This window comes from Grampus griseus (genome assembly GCF_964374135.1).
Source record: "Grampus griseus genome assembly, chromosome: 4".
Classification (NCBI taxonomy): domain Eukaryota; kingdom Metazoa; phylum Chordata; class Mammalia; order Artiodactyla; family Delphinidae; genus Grampus; species Grampus griseus.
Window position 1 is genome coordinate 106,075,714 of NC_138997.1, and position 19,181 is coordinate 106,094,894.

General features: G+C 43.9%; 1 protein-coding gene across 1 annotated transcript in view; it reads left to right on the forward strand.

Moving 5' to 3' along the window:
• Positions 1-4,536: 4,536 nt before the first annotated feature.
• CLNK (cytokine dependent hematopoietic cell linker) overlaps positions 4,537-19,181 on the forward strand; it is a gene marked incomplete at both ends in the record, with an annotated part of 101,109 nt that continues 86,464 nt past the window's right edge. The window contains 3 exons of the mRNA XM_082654032.1: positions 4,537-4,694; positions 6,614-6,685; positions 18,448-18,476. Coding sequence (XP_082510158.1) covers positions 4,537-4,694; positions 6,614-6,685; positions 18,448-18,476 — 259 coding nt within the window. The remainder of the gene's footprint in view (positions 4,695-6,613; positions 6,686-18,447; positions 18,477-19,181) is intronic.

Genomic DNA, 19,181 nt, shown 5'->3' on the forward strand with positions numbered 1-19,181 from the left:
AGTTTGCTGATTTAAATGTTAATCACATCTAAGAAATACCTTCTCAGCAACATGTAGACTGCTGTTTGACCAAACAACTCGGCACCATAGCCTAGCCAAGTTGACAGGTAAAATTAACCATCACAAAGTCATGAGTAATAGCAACTCTCTCATTTCAACTCTCCACTGTGGTCAATTTATTACTGAATGGACCTTCCTCTCAAATTCTTCTGGGGAGGTCACCAGCTCAAATCTTCAGGGCTCATTCAAGCAATCTAAAAGTGCAAGAGAGTCGGGAATGAATGGGGAGGCTGCATGAGCTTGAGAAAATCAGCCCTATGTAAATATATTCAAACTCTAACTTTAAAAAAAAAAAATCTGTGTGGCTAGAAGCCTGCGTATGTCCTTCAACTTTTCTGGGTTCCGCAGTGCAAGCACATAAAAGGTATCCATCATCCAGGCTATGGCATGTCAAATCCCCAAGAACCTGGGCTTTCCTCAGATGCTCAGAGAGAGTGTTAAACATTTCCTAGGTTTAAAAGAAACTGTGTGCAGGAATACACAGCTTGAAGGAAGTTTGTACATACCACCCCCTTGGCTTAATGACCAAATAGAATGAACAAAATAGATATCCATCACTTGGAGAAGTTGTTTGTGACAACTAGTGCAGTGACTATTTTAAGAGAGTTAGAAGTATAGCATGCTGCTGCAAAAATAATTACAATGACCCCTCACATGCAACAGCAAAGAACCAGTGTCTTCTGGGATTAACTGAAAAACTTTTGAAAACAGGCCTGACATTTTCAGGAGTCACAGAAGGTTGTAAAACAGGCTGCAGAAAGATTCTAGCTTATTTGGTTTGCAGGTTTGCCAAATACCTTCTGAATGTTACTAACTGTTGTCGCCTCTACTCACACTTCTACATTGAGGGAGCAATATTATGTGGCAGACAGACACTAAAGTGGCCCCCAATTACCTCTTCTCCTGGTACTTATGTCCCTCCCTGTATAATCCATCCCCATCCCTCTTAATTGAGAGCGAGGCCTGTGACTGCTTCTAAGCAACAGGAGATGGCAAAAGTGATGAGACGTCATCTCTGTGATTACATTACATGAGATTGCAACTTTCCTCTTGTCTTCTTGGTTTGCACGTTTTGATAAAGCAAGTGGCCGTATTAGGGAGGCCCACGTGGCAAGGAACTGAGGGCATCCTCACACCAACAGACACCAAGGAAGTGATCTTCTCAGTCCAATAGGCCATAAGAAACTGAACTCCGCTAACAATCACATGTGCTTAGGACCAGATAGATCCTTTCCCAGTTGAGGTTTCAGATGAGACTCCAACTCTGGCTGACACTGTGAGGTCTCTGCAACCTCAACGGAGACCATAAAACAGAGGACCCAGCAAAGTCACGCTTACAATCCTGACCCACGAAAACTGTGAGTTAATAACCCACACTTTTGCCCTGGCTGAAATACTTTCATTATCAACTGTCTTTCTTGGTGCTTCTGGCTGTCCACCTCTGCTATTCCTTAATTATTTGAGTAAGAATTGGGTCCTAGATAATGAAAATGATCACTAACATGCAATCAACATGTGAGGGAGGGAGTTATTATATAACTCTGCCCTTCCTTGTGGGTAAAATGGAGATGATGAGATAAATTAGTGACTTATTCAGATAAAGTACAAGTGTGTGCTCTTAACCTTTGTGTCCACACCTCATCACATTCCACGGAGACTAGCATCTCTCTGACTTGCTTATCCACTCCTTCCTAGGGGACAACCTGCCCTCAGGATCATACTGCCCTTGGCCACATCCTTCCTTCCTTCCTCCTTCCATCCTCATTCTCTCCTAATGAAAAATATAGCCAAGACCTATGTTGATCATAGGACCTCAGACTCTAAAGAGTCAGAATGCAATATGATGTTACACTAGACTTTGGGAGTTTCGCCATAGCAACCTCCTTTGGGAATTGTCTCAGTTGAATGGAGTTGCCTCACCTGGGGCAGCTCACATCCACTAACTGGTCCACCTGGGAGTACCAAAACACAGGCCCCACCACAACTTGGAGTAGTTCTGAAGGGGCATCATACCAATCCAAGAGCACTGCCCAACTTTTCCCCATGCCCAATCCTGCTTCCTTCCCTTCCCTCCACAGGGGCGGATCCCAAGATCTCACCCTAATGGACTTCCTGCACCATCATCTCCTTCTCAGAGTGTTTCCTCAGGAGCCTAATATGCGGCAATTCCTCAGGAGATGGAGCATAAACAGAGCATGAGATAAAGAAATCCAACAGGACTGGGGAAAGACTAGGACTGACCTCATAGGACAGTTGTGAGCATTTGATGGATTAATATGTGTGAACTGGCAAACAATGGTTAGTAAATTGTAAATCTTATCTCAGTTTCAAGCTGTTGTTATTATCATAATTATAACATTATACATTATTGCTATTCATGATCTTGGAGTCAGCAATCCAGCTGCACAGGCCCTTGAAAGAGAATTATGGCTTAAGAGCAATTTGTGTGATTTCTCAGAAATCTGCAAGCTCAATGGGAGTGTATAGAATGAGAAGCTTCTGGAGAAAGCTAAACTTGATCTGAAAGTTTATTTAGAGAAGTGTAGTTTCACAACAGAAGAAATGGTAGTTCTCTTTCTGTTCTGGTCAGACTGTACCTGCCATGTTGCGTGTACCTGGGAGTACAGGTAAAGGTGAGAAATTAGAGGAAAATGGCCAGGACAGCTTGGAGCAGGCATCTTTAACTCTCAAAATAGGTTGCCCCGCCTTACTCTCCACCTCCCAGTTCACCATGTCATCTGTCTGGCAAATGCCTGTACATCCTCATTCATCACTCTGAAGAAGCCTTCCTTGACTACCCCCTCACTTAAAGATATGACCCATTTCTTTTCCTTTCTTTTTCCTTTTATCATTACACCTAATGTCTTGACCTGCTTGAGCTTTGGGTCTGATGCATCTTCTGTACCTTGGGACAGGTTAGATGTCCTGTGTGTTAGTTTCCTAGAGCTGTTGTAACAAATTACCATAAACCAGGGCTTAAAACGTCAGAAACGTATTCTCTCGCAGTTCTGGAGCCCAGAAGTCTGAAATCAATTCAGAGGGCTGTGCTCCCTCTGAAGGCTCTAGGGGAGCATCCTTCCTTTCCTCTTCCAGCTTTGGGTGGCTCCAGATGCTCCTCGGCCTGTGGCAGCATTACTCCAACATCTGCCTCTGTCTTCACGTGGGACATTCACATGCCCTTCTCCTCCATGTCTTCTCCTCTTCTAAGAACACCTGTCCTTGGATATAGAGCCACCCTAATCCAGGACGATCTCATCTCAAGATCTTACCTTGATTACATTTTCAAAGAACCTCTTCCCAAATAATTCACCATTTCTAGACAGACACATTTTTTTATAGACCCTCTTCAACACAGTACAGTCAGTATGTATTGATTCAACTACGCAGAACTGGCTTCTGTTAGATCTACCTGAAAAGTAAAGAGGATCTGGAGAGGGCAGACTCAGAGGGGGTGTGAGAAAGGGATGAAGCAATAAGACATGTGAAGGAGGACTGGATGGGTTTTGTCAACTGACCATGCAGGAGGGAGGTGTCAAAGAGAAAAAGGAGGGCTTCCTTGGTGGCGCAGTGGTTGGGAATCTGCCTGCCAATGCAGGGCACACAGGTTCAAACCCTGGTCCGGGAAGATTCCACATGCCGCAGGGCAACTGGGCCCATGAGCCACAACTACTGAGCCTGTGCATCTGGAGCCTGTGCTCTGCAACAAGAGAGGCCGCAACAGTGAGAGGCCCGCGCACTGCGATGAAGAGGGGCCCCCGCTCACCACAAATAGAGAAAGCCCTCACACAGAAACGAAGACCCAACACAGCCAAAAAAAAAAAAAAGAGAGAGAGAGAAAGGAAATCAGAGATCTCCGAAAAGTGTAGAACAAGAAGTGTTGGGTGTATAGTTAAGAAGAGAAGCTGGTTCCTGTGAGGTGATATGCTCTTTCTCAGAGGAGTAAGAGGTGATTTCAAGAACAATTCATTGGCTCACCCATTGACACTCTGTACCTCATTTTCCCCACAAACCTACAGCACTTCCCACTTTTCTGGGATGTGTTGAGTTCTCTGTGTAATAAATTAGCCTGTGTTCCTTCCCCTACTCTAGGGGAACATGAACACATACAAGGCACATACAAGGCAATATGATAAAAATATGATTGTTTATTTACTTGTTTATGGCCTATCTCCCAACAACAATAAAAGATTCACGAGGCAGACTTCATGTGTCTTCTTTAATGACTGCATACAGCCTGGCACAAGATAGATCCGATATTACTTGCTGAGTTAATGAATGAATGGATTCATGAACAAATGAATGAATGGTAAAACAGAGATATACCAAAAATACTAAAAGGGTTGAAAGAGGAAGCAGCACAGAAGACCTCATGGGGAATTAATATTTGAACTAAATCTTAAAGAATGGAAAGTATTTTGCCAGATCCAATGGAGGCAAAAGAAAAATGGAATCAATCATCTGGGAGCATACAAAAGTATGACGCAGAAAGAGGACAACGCGGGGGCCTGGCAGAGGGAGAGGGTGGCAGGAAATGAGAAAGCAAACAACAGAAATTGTATTCAAGGCCACTGGGGCAGGGATCTTGGTTATCATGGTAAAGAGTGTGGACTTTGTCCTGCAGAAATAGAGGCGTGGTGAGGATTTTCAAGCAGGGAGGTGACTCAATAATATTCTGCTAATTAGAAAGATGGTTGTTCTTACTGCAGTTTGGTGGGTGGATTGGAGCCCAGGTGGCTAGGGGGCCAACACCAAAGTCCAGACTGGAGAGAACTTAGTTCTAAAAGTAGAACTAAGACCGGGTATCACTTATGGGAGTGGAGAGAGAAGATGTTCGGGAATCGATTGTTAGGACCTGGTAACAAATTGTTGAGATGGTGAGGATGGAGAGGAGAGGAAAGAGAAGACTTAAGGTGAGTCCCCAGGCTGCTGGTTGGGAAACTATGTGAGCAATGGAGCTGCTCACTAGGAAAACTCACTAGGAAAAGGGCCTGGGTCTGACAGAGGACCAGAGGACCAGTGAGAAAGGTCCCAAAAATAGTTAGGTGTTCATGTTTAGAACTTAGAAATGAAGTCAGAATGCAGACATAGATTTACGACTAGAGCTTTAACACAGATAAATTTTTTTTAAAATGAAATAATAAAATATATGAAATAATACAATGATGAAATAATTGTGTAATCATGGAATAACAAAAGAAAAATAACAGAATAATGCCATCATCTTTCTAGATGATCAATTTACACAATGACAAAATATATCCAAACAACTCACTATTTTTTGTATTTATCATGCTGCAATCATTAGGCTTCACACAAAATCCTAGTTGGAGATAGAGTCTCAAGTCATCTTTTGGTATTTCCTGGAGACCTTTGTTCACATGTGCAGCCATGTACATCCACTGCAGGTCGGGCACTGACCCAAACCCTGGGCATGCAGAGTCCTGCAGTCCCTGCCCTCATGGAGATGGCAGTTCTGCAGCTTAGCAGACATGAATACAAGCTACATGTTAAACCAAAGGACAATGAAAGTTCAGACAAGTTCTGTGAAGGGGTCCGTCTCAGAGGGGAAGGAAGGTTTCTCTGAGGAAGTGATGTGAGCTGAACTCAGAAGCATGAGTTAGATGCAGGAGAAGAAGGAAGACAACAGGTGCTTGAAAAAAGAGGGACCAGTCCCTGGAAGAGACCTGGGGGAGGGAGGAGAGAAAATCTAAGGACCAAGAAGTAGCAGGTGTGGCCCAAGGGGAGAGAAGTAGGGGGGCAAAGGGGTCAGAGGAGCTACCCAGGTAGCTGCCAGGAACATTTGTGGAGGAAAGGATCATCCTTAAATGTCTGATAAAGCTCACGAAATGCCTGCACAAGAAATGGAAGTATATTAAACTTGGCTAATGAAATGAACGAGAGATGGTTTATGATAGAATGTCTTACTGAATTTAAACAAATTGACTCAATTTAAAATAAGTTAATCTCTTCATAGAAAATATCATCACAAAATGACTAAATTATACAGAAGTTCAATACAAATTATTTTAATCCAAGTTGCTATTTCTAAATCATCTGCCTCCCTAAACCGGATGATGTTTGCTAGTTTGGGGCCGAATTCAATTAACATAGGAAAGCATCTAGGACATTCCTTAGCACATAGGCACTGTCTTTGTTTGACAGCCCCCCTTTAACCAGGTGTGATGCTCTTCGCTGTACAGAGCGATGTCATGGACAATCAGAGAGCTTAAGGAGGGCACCGCCGTGACCTCCCTGATGTGGGAGTGCCCACGTCCTCATTCTGATGGGGGCGGTTATTCTACCCCACGCTATTGCCACTTGTAAAATAAAGCACTTACATTAAAAAAAAAAGTTAGAAGTAATTGGATTACTTTAAACTCAGATTTTGTTTAACCCCAGTGGAAATGCAAAGAGAGATTTCGAATTTCGTGCGAGATGCTAATTGCTTACATCTGACTGGGTGGTTGTTTCTATGAAGGAATGCACTTAATTATTTTTTTTTCCCCTCTCTTCTTACAATTTCCTGACTATAATCTATTTTCTTTCATCACAGGGGCAATAGAAAAACAACAAAAGAAGAATCCCGTGATTTGAAATTCCAGAACTTTCCTCTGCCAGAAATTAGGTCAGAATATTTCCTTCTTTGTTAATAGAGGAGTAAAAATTTTGATGCTGCAGCAAATTAGCTGACCAGCACGTGCACACACACGCACCCTCACAAACACACTCACGTACGTACACGCACACGCACGCACACGCATGCACACGCACACACACGAAATGTAAATGGGATAAAATTGTATTGCTGTCATTGTTCTTAAAGGTTACACGATGACCAAGGCCCAGAACAAGAAGGGACTTGACTCAGGTTGAACTGCCAGCAAGTATGTGATGCAGATATAGGCTATGAGGGAGGGATGGAGTGGGAGATGGGGGTTAGCAGATACAAGCTATTATATATAGAATGGATGGACAACAAGGTCCTACTGTATAGCACAGGGAACTTTAGTCAATATTCTGTGATAAACCACCATGGAAAAGAATATAAAAAAAGAATGTAGATATATGTAGAACTGAAACACTTTGCTGTACAGCAGAAATTAACACAACATTGTAAATCAACTATACTTCAATTTAAAAAAGTAAAGATCAGATGCAAGGAAAAACAGCCAATAAAAAAAATTTTTAATTGAAAGAAATTTTAAAAACAGGCCCCCAGGTGTCCACAGCATTTCAGACCAGGGCTATTTCCACCACCCACCCAGGTCTCTCAACAGCCCAAGAGACAGCCAGGGGGAAGCTTACATCCTGCAGCTGCTGAATGACTTAAGTGATGAATCATGGATGGATCAGGCCATGAGCTCACAGCCAGGTCTCGGAAGCGAGGAGACTAGAGGGAACCTTGTGCGCATTTGGTTTCTTTTCTTTGTCCTTCAATTGAGCAAAATATTTACTGAGCAATTATGGCATTAGGACTTGCACGGGCTCTTGAAAATGCAGAGATGAGAGGCAATGTCCTGTCTCCAAGGGGCTCACAACCAAGGCTTAGAGCTTAGAAGGAAAGCTACTTGATGAAATGACTGACAAGGGACCAATCCTGAAGCCAGCTCCAGCTCTGCACTGGCCAAGGTCTGATCCTGGACGGCACCCCAATGCTCAGAGGGATTGCAGGCCTCCCTCACCCAGCCAGAACCCCCTTGCCGAGCCCTCCAGAGCTGTCTCTGTGCCTAGAGGGACGCAAGGGTCTCTGACTGCTATACCAACCCTTGCAGCCCAGTGAACTTCAGCTCAAGTCAATTGCCAAACATCTGTTCAGTTCCTACTAAGTGCCAGGTACCAGAAGCAATCTTGACATGCTAAGATGTGCCTGAAGAAATATTTTCCCTAAGCAGAGTGGACGTGTGCCTATAAAACAGAATACTTGAAATATTTTCAAGATAACATTAAGCAAAGGAAAATTTGTGGCTGTTCTCAGACTTCTTCAATGTTTACATTAAACACAGTTGAATGCTGCATTTTAAGTTGGTTTTTCTTATTTCTTGACAATAGCAAGAGATGAGAGATGGAAGGGTTAGAAGTCTTCCTTCAAATGGAAATGGTTGCAGCAATTACATACATCAAAGTAATATTTACAGTTACATTTGAAAAAAAAAAAAAGAGAGAGAGGGCACAGTGCTTTTTTCCAAAGCAAATTATTTCAGGATACATCAGAGCATGCTCAAGATATATTAAAAAGAGCAGCAGATGATGTTTCTGCAACCTGTTCCAAACTATTTATAAACCCAAATTTTTAAAAAAAAATCCCTTATACACACAAATCTCTGTACCTTTGCATATTTTATAATGAAAGTATTATAGGAATATAAATTAGTAAATGAGATCTATAAATCAAATCAAAATGTGTGAAAACTACGTATTGGATCTACCATCATACCTTCATAACTATTAAATTGATGTTTTCGTTCTCCACACAAATTATAATTCTTATCAGCATCTGATGATGATCAAGTAAGGACAGTGCTACAGGTGGGCAGGGCAGCAGAACAGAACGGGTCTGTGGGTGCTGGATTGAAATTTCAGCTGACCTGTTTGCTAGCTCAGCAGCGACCTCACTCTGGCAACCCATTACCATCTCAATGCTTTGCGTATTTTAGAAATGGTATTTGAAAACCAAGGAGGAAAAGGTGGGGGGGATGAATTGGGAGATTGGGATTGACATATATACACTAATATGTATAAAATAGATAACTAATAAGAAAAAAAGAAAATATACAAATAAAAATGAAACATTGAGAAAAGAAAAACAAGAGTAGATTGAATTCCCTGGCGGTCCAGTGGTTAGGACTCTGTGCTTTCACTGCTGAGGTCCCAGGTTCAGTCCCTGGTTAGGGAACTAAGATCCCACAGGCAGCACAGCACAGCCAAAAGAAAACAAAAAATACAAGAATAGACTATTTTGACCACCAGGGATCTGTTGGACCTAAAACAGTTCCTGTGCTTGGGAAATAAATGCATGACCTCTGTAGTGTGCCTGGAAAATAGGAGGTTCTCAATAAATAACAAAGGCTAATAGCCACTGAGTACTCACCACGGGCTAGGCGCTGTTTTAAGAGCTTAATAGGCAGAGAAAGACAAATATCATATGATGTCACTTATATGTGGAATCTAAAAATAAATGGTACAAATGAACCTATTTACAAAACAGAAACTGAGTCACAGATGTAGAAAACAAACTTATGGCTACCAAGGGGGAAAGAAGGGGGAGGGATAAATTGGGAGATTGGAATTGACATGTACACACTACTGTATATAAAATAGATAACTAATAAGAACCTACTGTATAGCACAGGGAACTCTATTCAATACTCTGTAATGTGGGAACAAAATCTAAAAAAGAGGTGATATATGCATATGTATAACTGACTCACTTTGCTGTACACCTGAAACTAACACAATATTGTAAATCAACTATACTCCAGTAAAAAAATGAAAAAGAAAGAGCTTAATAGGTAGTGTCTCACTGCATCCTAGCGATCACATTCTTACTAGGTTTCCTTTTATAGGAGAGAAGAATGCAGACTGGAGAGGGTAAATAACTTCCTCGAAGCTGAATAGCTGGGTGTGGTATATAGTAAACAGTGGACATAATCGTTAGTACTAATCTCTGAAACAATCCGGGCACTCCACGTCACTGCCCTCACTATTCCATCCCTTAGTTACGTGTAGGGGTCAACTCTGGCGACAGAGGCAGAAGGGCTGTCCTTCCCCACCCACCCCCAAACTCAAACATGCGTTTGTACCTCCCCGTAAGGTACAAAGGAAAATATAAAGCTCCATGCTGGGGTTTCACACAGATGATACAGCCCAGGAGACTAACCAAGAAAAACACACGATCCCATGCACATCCATTACCCCCAACCTGTCAACAATATTATGATGAATGTTTCCTAGAATGTCCCATGGAATCTCTCTTGCTAAATCCCCAATACCCACTTCTATTCTGTGCCCTGTGCCCATGTGGAAAGAAACAGAAACATCCTGATGGATGTTTTCCAGTCAAGTCCAAACTTTTATCAATAGCTGAATGCCTAACCAGTACCAGAAACCATGAGAGGAGCTGTGGCATTTAATCCTCACAATAATTCTCTGAAGTAGGTAATAGTGTTCCCATTTCACAGATGAGGAAAGAGAGCCTGGGAGAGGTGACATGTCTTGGTCACAGTCACAGAGCTGGTAACCGTTCACAGCTGGATTTGCATTCCGAGTCTGACTTCAGATTGAGGGCCTCTTCTGGGTTCCAAGTTGCCGCATGTGAATTTTGTTTTCTAATCCTATGAGTCTCAAATCTACTCATGTCAAGACTCTCCACTATGAAGCAGGGGCACATGCATTAAACTCCTGAGAAGAACATCCACAGCCATAGCTACGAAGCCTCCTGGCGGCGATTCTTAGGGCTGGTCCCTGGGCCGGCAGCGTCAGCATCACCTGGGAGCTGCTTAGGGAGGCAGGATCTCAGGCCCCACCTACTGAATCAGAAACTTGGGTGTTGGAGTCCAAGCACTTGGGTTTAAACAAGCTCTCCCAGTGACTATGATGCCCATTCAAGTTTGAGAACCGCAGCATCAAGCATCGTTATCAAGAGGGCAAGTTTTGGAGCTGGAGCAAGAGACCTCTGGGCCCAGCTCTCTCGCTCTGCCTCTTCCCATTATGTAAATGAGACGGAGGGAAGACGATATAAGACAGGGACCCAGTGTGAGAGAGCGGGAGGGAGATGGGAGAGAATGTTGTCCCCACCTGGGAGAGATCCCTGCTTTGGGGACCAGGAAAATCAAAAATAAAGAAGACATAGCACCTGCCATCAAGATGCTCAGCCTCTTGTGGAGACAAACATAAAAAGGCATGTATAATAGATCACAAGATACTGTGCCACATGTGGGACAGAAGCAGATGCAGGCCTGTGGGAGCCCAACCAGGAGGCTAAGGAACGGAAGGGGAAGGGCTTTCCCAAGGCCACTTTCGAGAACGGAGCAAAGCCAAGGTTCACACTCCAAGTGCAAGTCTCTTTCTCCTCCATTCCTGATGGAGCTATTCCTAACAGTGTCACTCACATTTCCCACATTCAGACCCTTCCCAATTCATCATCTCATGGACTATTGATTTTTCCCTGCTGTCACTAAGACCTGCAGCAATAGTTAACTCCAGAGGACAAGGTACAGGTGGCTGTCATTTCTCACATCCCAGCAGGCCACTCCTCAAGGAGACGGCCTCCCTGTTCTATTCCGTGCACAGGGAGGCCCCTGTGCCAGCCTTCCTGACCAGGCACACCTGAGGTCACAGCTCGTGCCGGGTGGCCACAGCTGCTGGTCTTCTCTCGACTTCTCTGCAGCTGCCCTGGGTGTCTGCTCCCTCTGGACCCCTGTAGAAAGTGTCCTCCCAAAAGAGTTCACAAGCTTAGAGCTTTACAGAGGGTGCCAAGTGCTTTCAGAGGATGCATGCAATAGGGTGGTGTCCCGCCATCTTTCTGTGGTTGTCCACAAGGAGCTCCTATGCAGGAGATGCTCCGTAAACATTGCCGAAAGGAGGGGAGTACGAAGTGGGGAAGGAGGAAGAATAAGGTCAGGACCCAGCGGGACGCACCAGGATGCTGTGAGATTGTACTACTCCCAGTGCCTGGCATAGACTGGATCCTGAAATAGAGGATAAAAGAAACTTTTAACAGAAGGATAAGAATGGAAGAAGAGAGAGAAGACAGAACAAGCAGGGGAGAGACAGAGAGAGAGTGGAGGGGATGGTGGACTCAGGAGTTGCTCTGCCCACTGCAGCTAGAGTAGAACAGCAAGGCATCCTGCTCTGCTCCACTCACTCGTCTGCTGAATATCCATCAAACTGCCAAATAATTTTGTTTTCATCTTTCAATATTTGTCAGGAACACAGATAGCCCATGCACAGGGATTACAGCTTACCAGACATGCTTTTTGTCCTCAAAAAACTTAAAATCTAGTTGAAGAAAGAAAAAACCCAAGTAAAATTTAAGATAAAATTTTTATAAGAAATTAATAACTCTACACTGCTTTTTAACTATACTAAGTATGCTATTAGAGCCAGCAGTGCTGCCATAGGAGCTCAGAGGAGGGAAGGCCCAAGAGCCTTTGCAGGGCAGGATGCTGAGGGGGTAGGCGTGGGGTTGGACCTCCCCCAGCCAAGAGGGTCATGGGGGGTTTGAGCTTTTTACGGTTCGGAATAATGCCAAACACTGTCAATGTTTCCCTCGGGATCGCCTCAGGGAGATGCATCCTCCCAAATATTTTTTTGTAAAAACAAAATAGAACTCAGGAGATTCTTAGAACTAGTCAAGGACATCTTTCACAAAAAATGAATCCATAACACTTCTACACTGTTGGAGGGAATGTAAATTGGTGCAGCCACTATGGAGAACAGTATGGAGGTTCCTTAAAAAACTAAAAATAGAACTACTATACGACCCAGCCATCGCACTCCTGGGCGTATACCCAGAAAAGACAAAAACTCTCATTCAGAAAGGTACAGGCACCCCAGTGTTCATTGCAGCACTATTTACAATAGTCAAGACATGGAAGCAACCTAAATGTCCATTGACAGATGAGTGGATAAAGAAGATGTGGTACATGTATACATTAGAATATTGTATGTTCATAAAAAAGAATGAAATAATGCCATTTGCAGAAACTTGGATGGACCTAGAGATACTAAGTGAATAAGTCAGAGAAAGACAAATATCATATGATATCACTTATATGTGGCATCTAAAAAAAATGATAAAATGAACATTTACAAAATAGAAATAGATCCACAGACATAGAAAACAAACTTATGATTACCAAAGGGGAAGGAGGTGGAGGGATAAATTGGGAATTTGGGACTAGCAGATACATGCTACTATATATAAAATAGATAAACAACAAGGACCTACTGTATAGCACCGGGAACTATATGCAATATCTTATAATAGCCTAAAATAGAAAAGGATCTGAAAGAGAATATATATAACTGAATCGTTTTGCTGTACACCTGAATCATTATAAATCAACTATACTACAATTTAAAAAAGAATATTTCCATCACCCCTCCAAAAAGAGAATGAATCCACTTTTCACTTATTAAATATGAGTCTTGATCTGATTCCACCTTGGTGTGAATTTCATCTGCTTCAAAGGAATATGGAGTTGGGAGATGTTCTCCAACGTTGAATCTATAGTGAAAATGAAGAACCTATTCCCAGGGGGTTTTGTGTGGGAGGTATGCACACCCGTGTATCAGGTTCCTAATGTGCTGGGCACACTCCAGGCCTTGCTGGGGGAGCGTGAGTCTGTGTATAGACACAGACAGGGACTGCGGTGTGGCTCAAGGCTGTCTTACTCGAGGGATGCCCTCTTACCTGTGCTTTCCCTGCACCTGTGCACTTTGCCTTCATCCACTCATCCATCCTCTCCCTCATGCCCATTCAACAGCACGTTTTTGTGTACGAGCCATGTTCCAGGCACTGCCTTACGTACTTGGTCTCCCTTTTAGGAGTTGGGGGCCTGGTGTAGAAGGTTTGAGAAACGGCGTTGTGCTCTGTTCTGGTGATACAAGTGTGAGTTCCACCAGGCAGGTGCTAGGTGATCAGAAGAGAGCTTTGGTGGCCACGTGGGGAGGAAGAAAAACACCCAGTGTTGAGGCCTGTCACTACCTCTTACTAAGACTGTGACATCCCAGTCCTTCCCTTTCCACTCCATCATATGCGCTCCCGAATCACCTTCCTAACATGTGGCTCTGAGCATCCTTTATCCTCTGCCTTGCAAAGCTCCAGGACACCTCGAGATTGACACAGTCCTTCCAGCTTATCCTTCAGGTTACCTACTCTCCAAGCTCACTGTGCATTTCCACACCTTAGCTCCCATGGCTCCCTGATGCAAACCCTACCCTTCCCTCAGAGAGGTGGAGAGAAGAGGGTGAGCCTGCCATCAGACAGGCTGGATGGGACGCATGACACCAGTGACTCCCCCATGAGATTGACCTGGGCCTCTGTCAATCCATCTGCAAAATGAAAAGGCCAGTTTGTGGTCCCATCCAGCATAAACATCCCATCATAGCCCTAACACTGAGATAAAGATACTGTCCAACAAGAATTGCTAGGAAGTTTGGGTGAAATGATTTCTGTAAAGTGCACAATTCCCAACATGGAGTAGATAATGTTCAAAGAGCAGGAAGATGAGAATGAATTTAGAAACTTTACCTCCATTTTCATTTCTTTCTGGTTTATATTGAAAATGAGTTTACTGACTCTTAAAAAGATCAATCATCTTCCCCCAAATGAGAGAATTTTATTCTAGTCTTTTCCTTTCAGGGGCAGAGCTTAAAGTGAGGTATGGAGCTGAGCCAGTTAATCTTGGAGGTTTGAGAGGGGGGGATGAAATCACCCCAACCATTCCCCAAGGGTTTTGCTGCCGCATTCTGGACCAGTGGCGTGTGCCTGGGGAGACCCAGAGGGGCCCACACACACCAGACTCAAGGATGTGATGAGGAATTAGTCTCCATGCCAGGAGCCTGACCCTGGAGACAGGACCAAGTCCCATCTCTATGGGACTGGAATAACACACCATCCAAACTCTGTTCCCATAGATAAGAGAACATGGGTGCACTCTGCCCATTCCGTCAGATCAAGTTCTCCCAGGCAGCGAGGGTGGGGGGAGTTTAATTTAGTACCCTTTAAAAATTATTAAACCTTTTAAATTATTAAGAAGTATTAAAAATTCAAAATAATTTAGAAATTGAACATCTTCATTTAAAATGAGCCTTAAATATTGAAAACCACAAACCTCCGGAGGCCAGCTTTGTTCAGTTCATGCTCCATGCCTACCACGTGGACGGCTGCCTGTCCAAGCAGAAATAGAGAGGGAGACCTGCTTCACTCAGGCCCAGATGCAGAAAGGAGCAAGCGGGTGGGAAGGGCAGAAGGATGGCTGCCAAGCTACACACCATCCAGCTGCAGCTCGTTCACGTGTGGCCGTGTGATGGATGCTGTTGACTAAAGGAAGCCGGGGAGCATCTTTGTAATTCCCTGGCAAGAGGCAGCTTGCTAACACATGGGCCTTCCTTGAGCACTGAGAGAACACATCAAATCTCCAGCAAGTTTGCAAGCAGCATCTTTCATTAATCACCCTGGGCTGTCAGGCTGCAAAGAGTGTTAACACAGGAGCCTTTTCAGAGTGCTTGTCAGCTGCCGGTGTCGAGATATTGTCTGCACTCCAGCCAGACAGAGCCGTGGAGTCCGGCACGCCTCACCAGACCCCTCCTTCCAGCCTCCCTCTCCGCTTTCAGGCTCAGCTGAAATAACAACATCGTTCCCTGCTCTGCCACTGCTTCCTCTGCTAATCCATTTGGCTTGCAGTGACACACAGAGGGCCCTGGGGTGCACCGTCCCAGAGGATACGACATATGAATGAGCACCATCACTCTGGGGCCCCGCCAAGAGGAGTCAGCAGATAAACCGCTTCCAGACAGCCTTACAATTAGGAGGAAGCTTCCAGATGCAGGGAACTCAGTGGGCTGAGTTGTTGCATCGGCTAGTAATTAATAAGGCCAGTCCCGGTGCTCAGTTGCTTGCTGTGCCACTTTAGACACGTCACTTCTCTCTTCTAAGCTTTAGCTGCATCTGCAAAGTAGGGAAATCCCACCAGCCAGAACTGAGCCTTGCTTGTGCCTGAACAGGCATTCTTCCCTTCAGATCCACCCTTTTTAAGCTGTCCAAAGACCTCAGTCCCACCTCCAAGAATCTGAAACTTGGAACCACGAATTGGACATTACCTCCAACACACTTTCAACGTTAGTGATCTTTGATTCTAAAAATCGGGTGAGGGGAAAAATAAATAAAATAAAAATAAAAGTCAGCTGAGGCCAAGGTCGGAAGGAGGATGAAATCCTAATTTAAAACCTGAAGTGTGTACATGTCAGTCCCAAACTCCCAATCTATCCCTCGCCCCCACTCTTCTCCCCTGGTAACCATAAGTTCATCCTCTAAGTCTGTGAGTCTATTGATTTGTTGTAAATAAGTTCATTTGCAACATATTTTTTTAGATTCCACATATAAGCAATGTACATGTACATACTGCTGTATTTAAAATAGATTAGTTCTAACAAGGAACTACTGTATAGCACAGCGAACTCTGCTCGATATTATATAACAATCTAAATGGAAAAAGAATTTGAGAAGGAATAGATATCTGTATATATATCGCTGAATCACTTTGCTGTACACATGAAACTAATCTAACATTGTTAATCAACTATACTCCAATATAAAATAAAAAGTTAAGGAAAAAACAAACAAACAAAAAAATGATCTCAGGTCATCCAATGGAAAAGTACGGGCATTGTGATAGGGCTGACATGCTGAAGGAAACGACAATGACTTTGAAATAACATAGACTAAGGTCAAGTGGTGGAAGCAGATTTAAAACTCAATTCATGTCTAATCTTCAACATGATTCTGATATACGTCAATGGATTGAAAAATAAATCCTGGATGTATTGATGTGTCATGATAAAATGTGACAAAACAAAAACAAACAACAAACAAAAGCCCTGAAGCTCCTCCTAGGATCCAGGGAAGAGGGTGCCTCGTATTCAAAGTCCCTGGGCTCAGGATTGCATCCTGCCTGCTCTGAGGTGCTGCTTTCTGTCCGTGGCCTGGCCTGCCCTGCCTGCATCAAGCTCCCTGTACACAGTCGCAGAAACATATCATTTCCATGTCACATGTCAGGAGCTGCAAGTCTGGGGAGTCTTTTGAGGCTCTAATCAAAGACCAAGATGTCAGGGAAGGGGCTGCGAGTGGAAAGTGTCAAAAGAGATCTCTCAGGACCCAGATAAATGATCTGCTCCTTCCTGACCGATTTACTGTTAATTTCTGCAGCATCTCAGGCAACTTGAAAGAGCGCCAAGAGCTAACCACAAAGCATCCCAGACGGCAGCTGCAAAATCCCTCCAAAGCATGACTCTCCACTGCCTGCAGGCAAGGGCCCCAGGAGGCAACAAGGATCTGCGGGTCCAACAGGCTGGTGGCAATTCTCTTGCTTCCCATGGGACTGGGCAAGTCATGGAGCCCTCCGAGTCCTCTGTTTCCTCGTCTATAAACTTGGGACAGGGAGAGCTACCCAACAGAATCACTTTGAGTATTAACGTGGTGAGCAGAGAGCAACAGTCTGAGCTGGAAGTGGGACACGTGGGCTGTGATCTCCTGGTAACAATTATCTCCTAGTTTAACTATTCTGTGCCCGGTGTCGCAGCCACCAATGAGGCCTCATAAATATTTACAGCTGGCGTGTGTTGTGATGCTCAATTAATTGCTCCTGTGACGCACTTTGAGAGCCTCAGAGGATAGGTGCCATGCAAAGGGATTATTAAAGGCACAAACCAGTAAGCTCACAGAAGCCGCATCCTTCTGAGCTTTCCATTGCCCCAGGGCTTTTCAGATCATTGCCCCAGATCTAGGGGAAATGTGCTTTCAAAATCACACTGTCCAAGGCGGGATGTGGCAGCCAGGAGAAGACCTCGTTGGTCTTTCCAGATAACTTACCACCGAAGAAATGCAAACGGCCCAAAACCATTTGAAATAAATAATAGTTAATCTAACTAGGCATCAGGGAAGTGAAACAGATAAAATAAGGAATCAAGTAGGAAAAGTTGTTTTAAATGGTCGTAGATTTAATGGTGGTAAGATATGTTGAGATGGTCACTTCACACTCTGTAGATAAGAATATAAATTCATTCAACCCATCCAGAAGGCACCTGAGTGATATGAAACAAGGGGCCTAGGAGACCCACATTATCATTATCAGACACCTTCATCGCAGTTGCACTTGATAGAGTCTCTCCATGGAAACACTCAGAGATCAGATTAAAAAGCATATCATGTTGCAGCAAAGGTACACACTGCAACATGATTTACAATTGTAAAAATGAGCAGGAACCTAATTTCCCTCTCCAAAAATCACACAGCTGATAAATACCATGTTTTCGAGTAACAAAGATCTGCAATGCATTTTTAACATCAGGAGCCTATACATTCTTTTATATTATTTTTAGACATCTGTATATTGAAATGCATGAAGACATCTTCATACACGCGTTCACATATGTGCCTGAGGCTCGCCAAAATATCACCTGTGGTGTTGACTGTTATTTTCTTCTCCATGCAGTTTTCTATGTTCTCTGTAATGAGATGTTCCTTTCGGTCTAGAACAGCACAAACATAAAGGAAGTGTCCCATAAGTTGATTTGTGATCTGCGTTTGATGACTACCCACTCCTCCGGGGAGGATGGTGAATCGCTTGCAACTGACGCTTACCTTGGTTCTCTTTTCTGCCCTAGGTCATGGCCTCCAATCCACAGTGTCACAGGTGAGTCAGGGCCCCCCAGACACCTAAGCAGTGGGAATGTTAGCAGGAGTCTGTTACTCTTCTTTCCATTCTTTTGTTTTTCTTTGGATAAAACTATTGGCTGGTTCAAGGTGACACTGGTTACTTAGGGTCTTTCCCTCTGGTGGCTCCCAGGCTGGAAGTGTGTGACATCCACAGCTTTGGAGGCTGGCAGACGGCGCGGGAATCCTGGCTCTCCATTTCTTAGCTGTGCAGCCTTGGATGAAGCACAGATCCCTGTGGGCCTGAGTTCCTTCAACTGCAAAATGGGTATAAGTCTGCCTGAATGCCAGTATTGTGGCTACTCATCAGTGTTCATTCAACTAAACTGTACATAATGGGCTCCCCCCAAAATATGTGTTGAGTAAGTGAATGGTTCAGAAACCACATTTTATGCTTCTCCTGCATCTCTTTTCAGAGCCCAGTTCCTGTTACTAGACACAGAGTAAGACGCCACTAAAGTTTGAATAAAGTATGTACTTACTTTATAAAGTAAAGTAAAATAAAGTATACTCATATTGGAGTATTATTATATCAAGGAAAGTCCCATAGGACTAACTAGAAAACTGGTGGCTAGAAATAATGACTGGAATGAGACATAAAAAAAGAGAAATAGGGAGCTCCCTGACAGTCCAGTGGTTAAGACACTGCGCTTTCACTGCCACGGGCCTGGGTTCGATCCCTGGT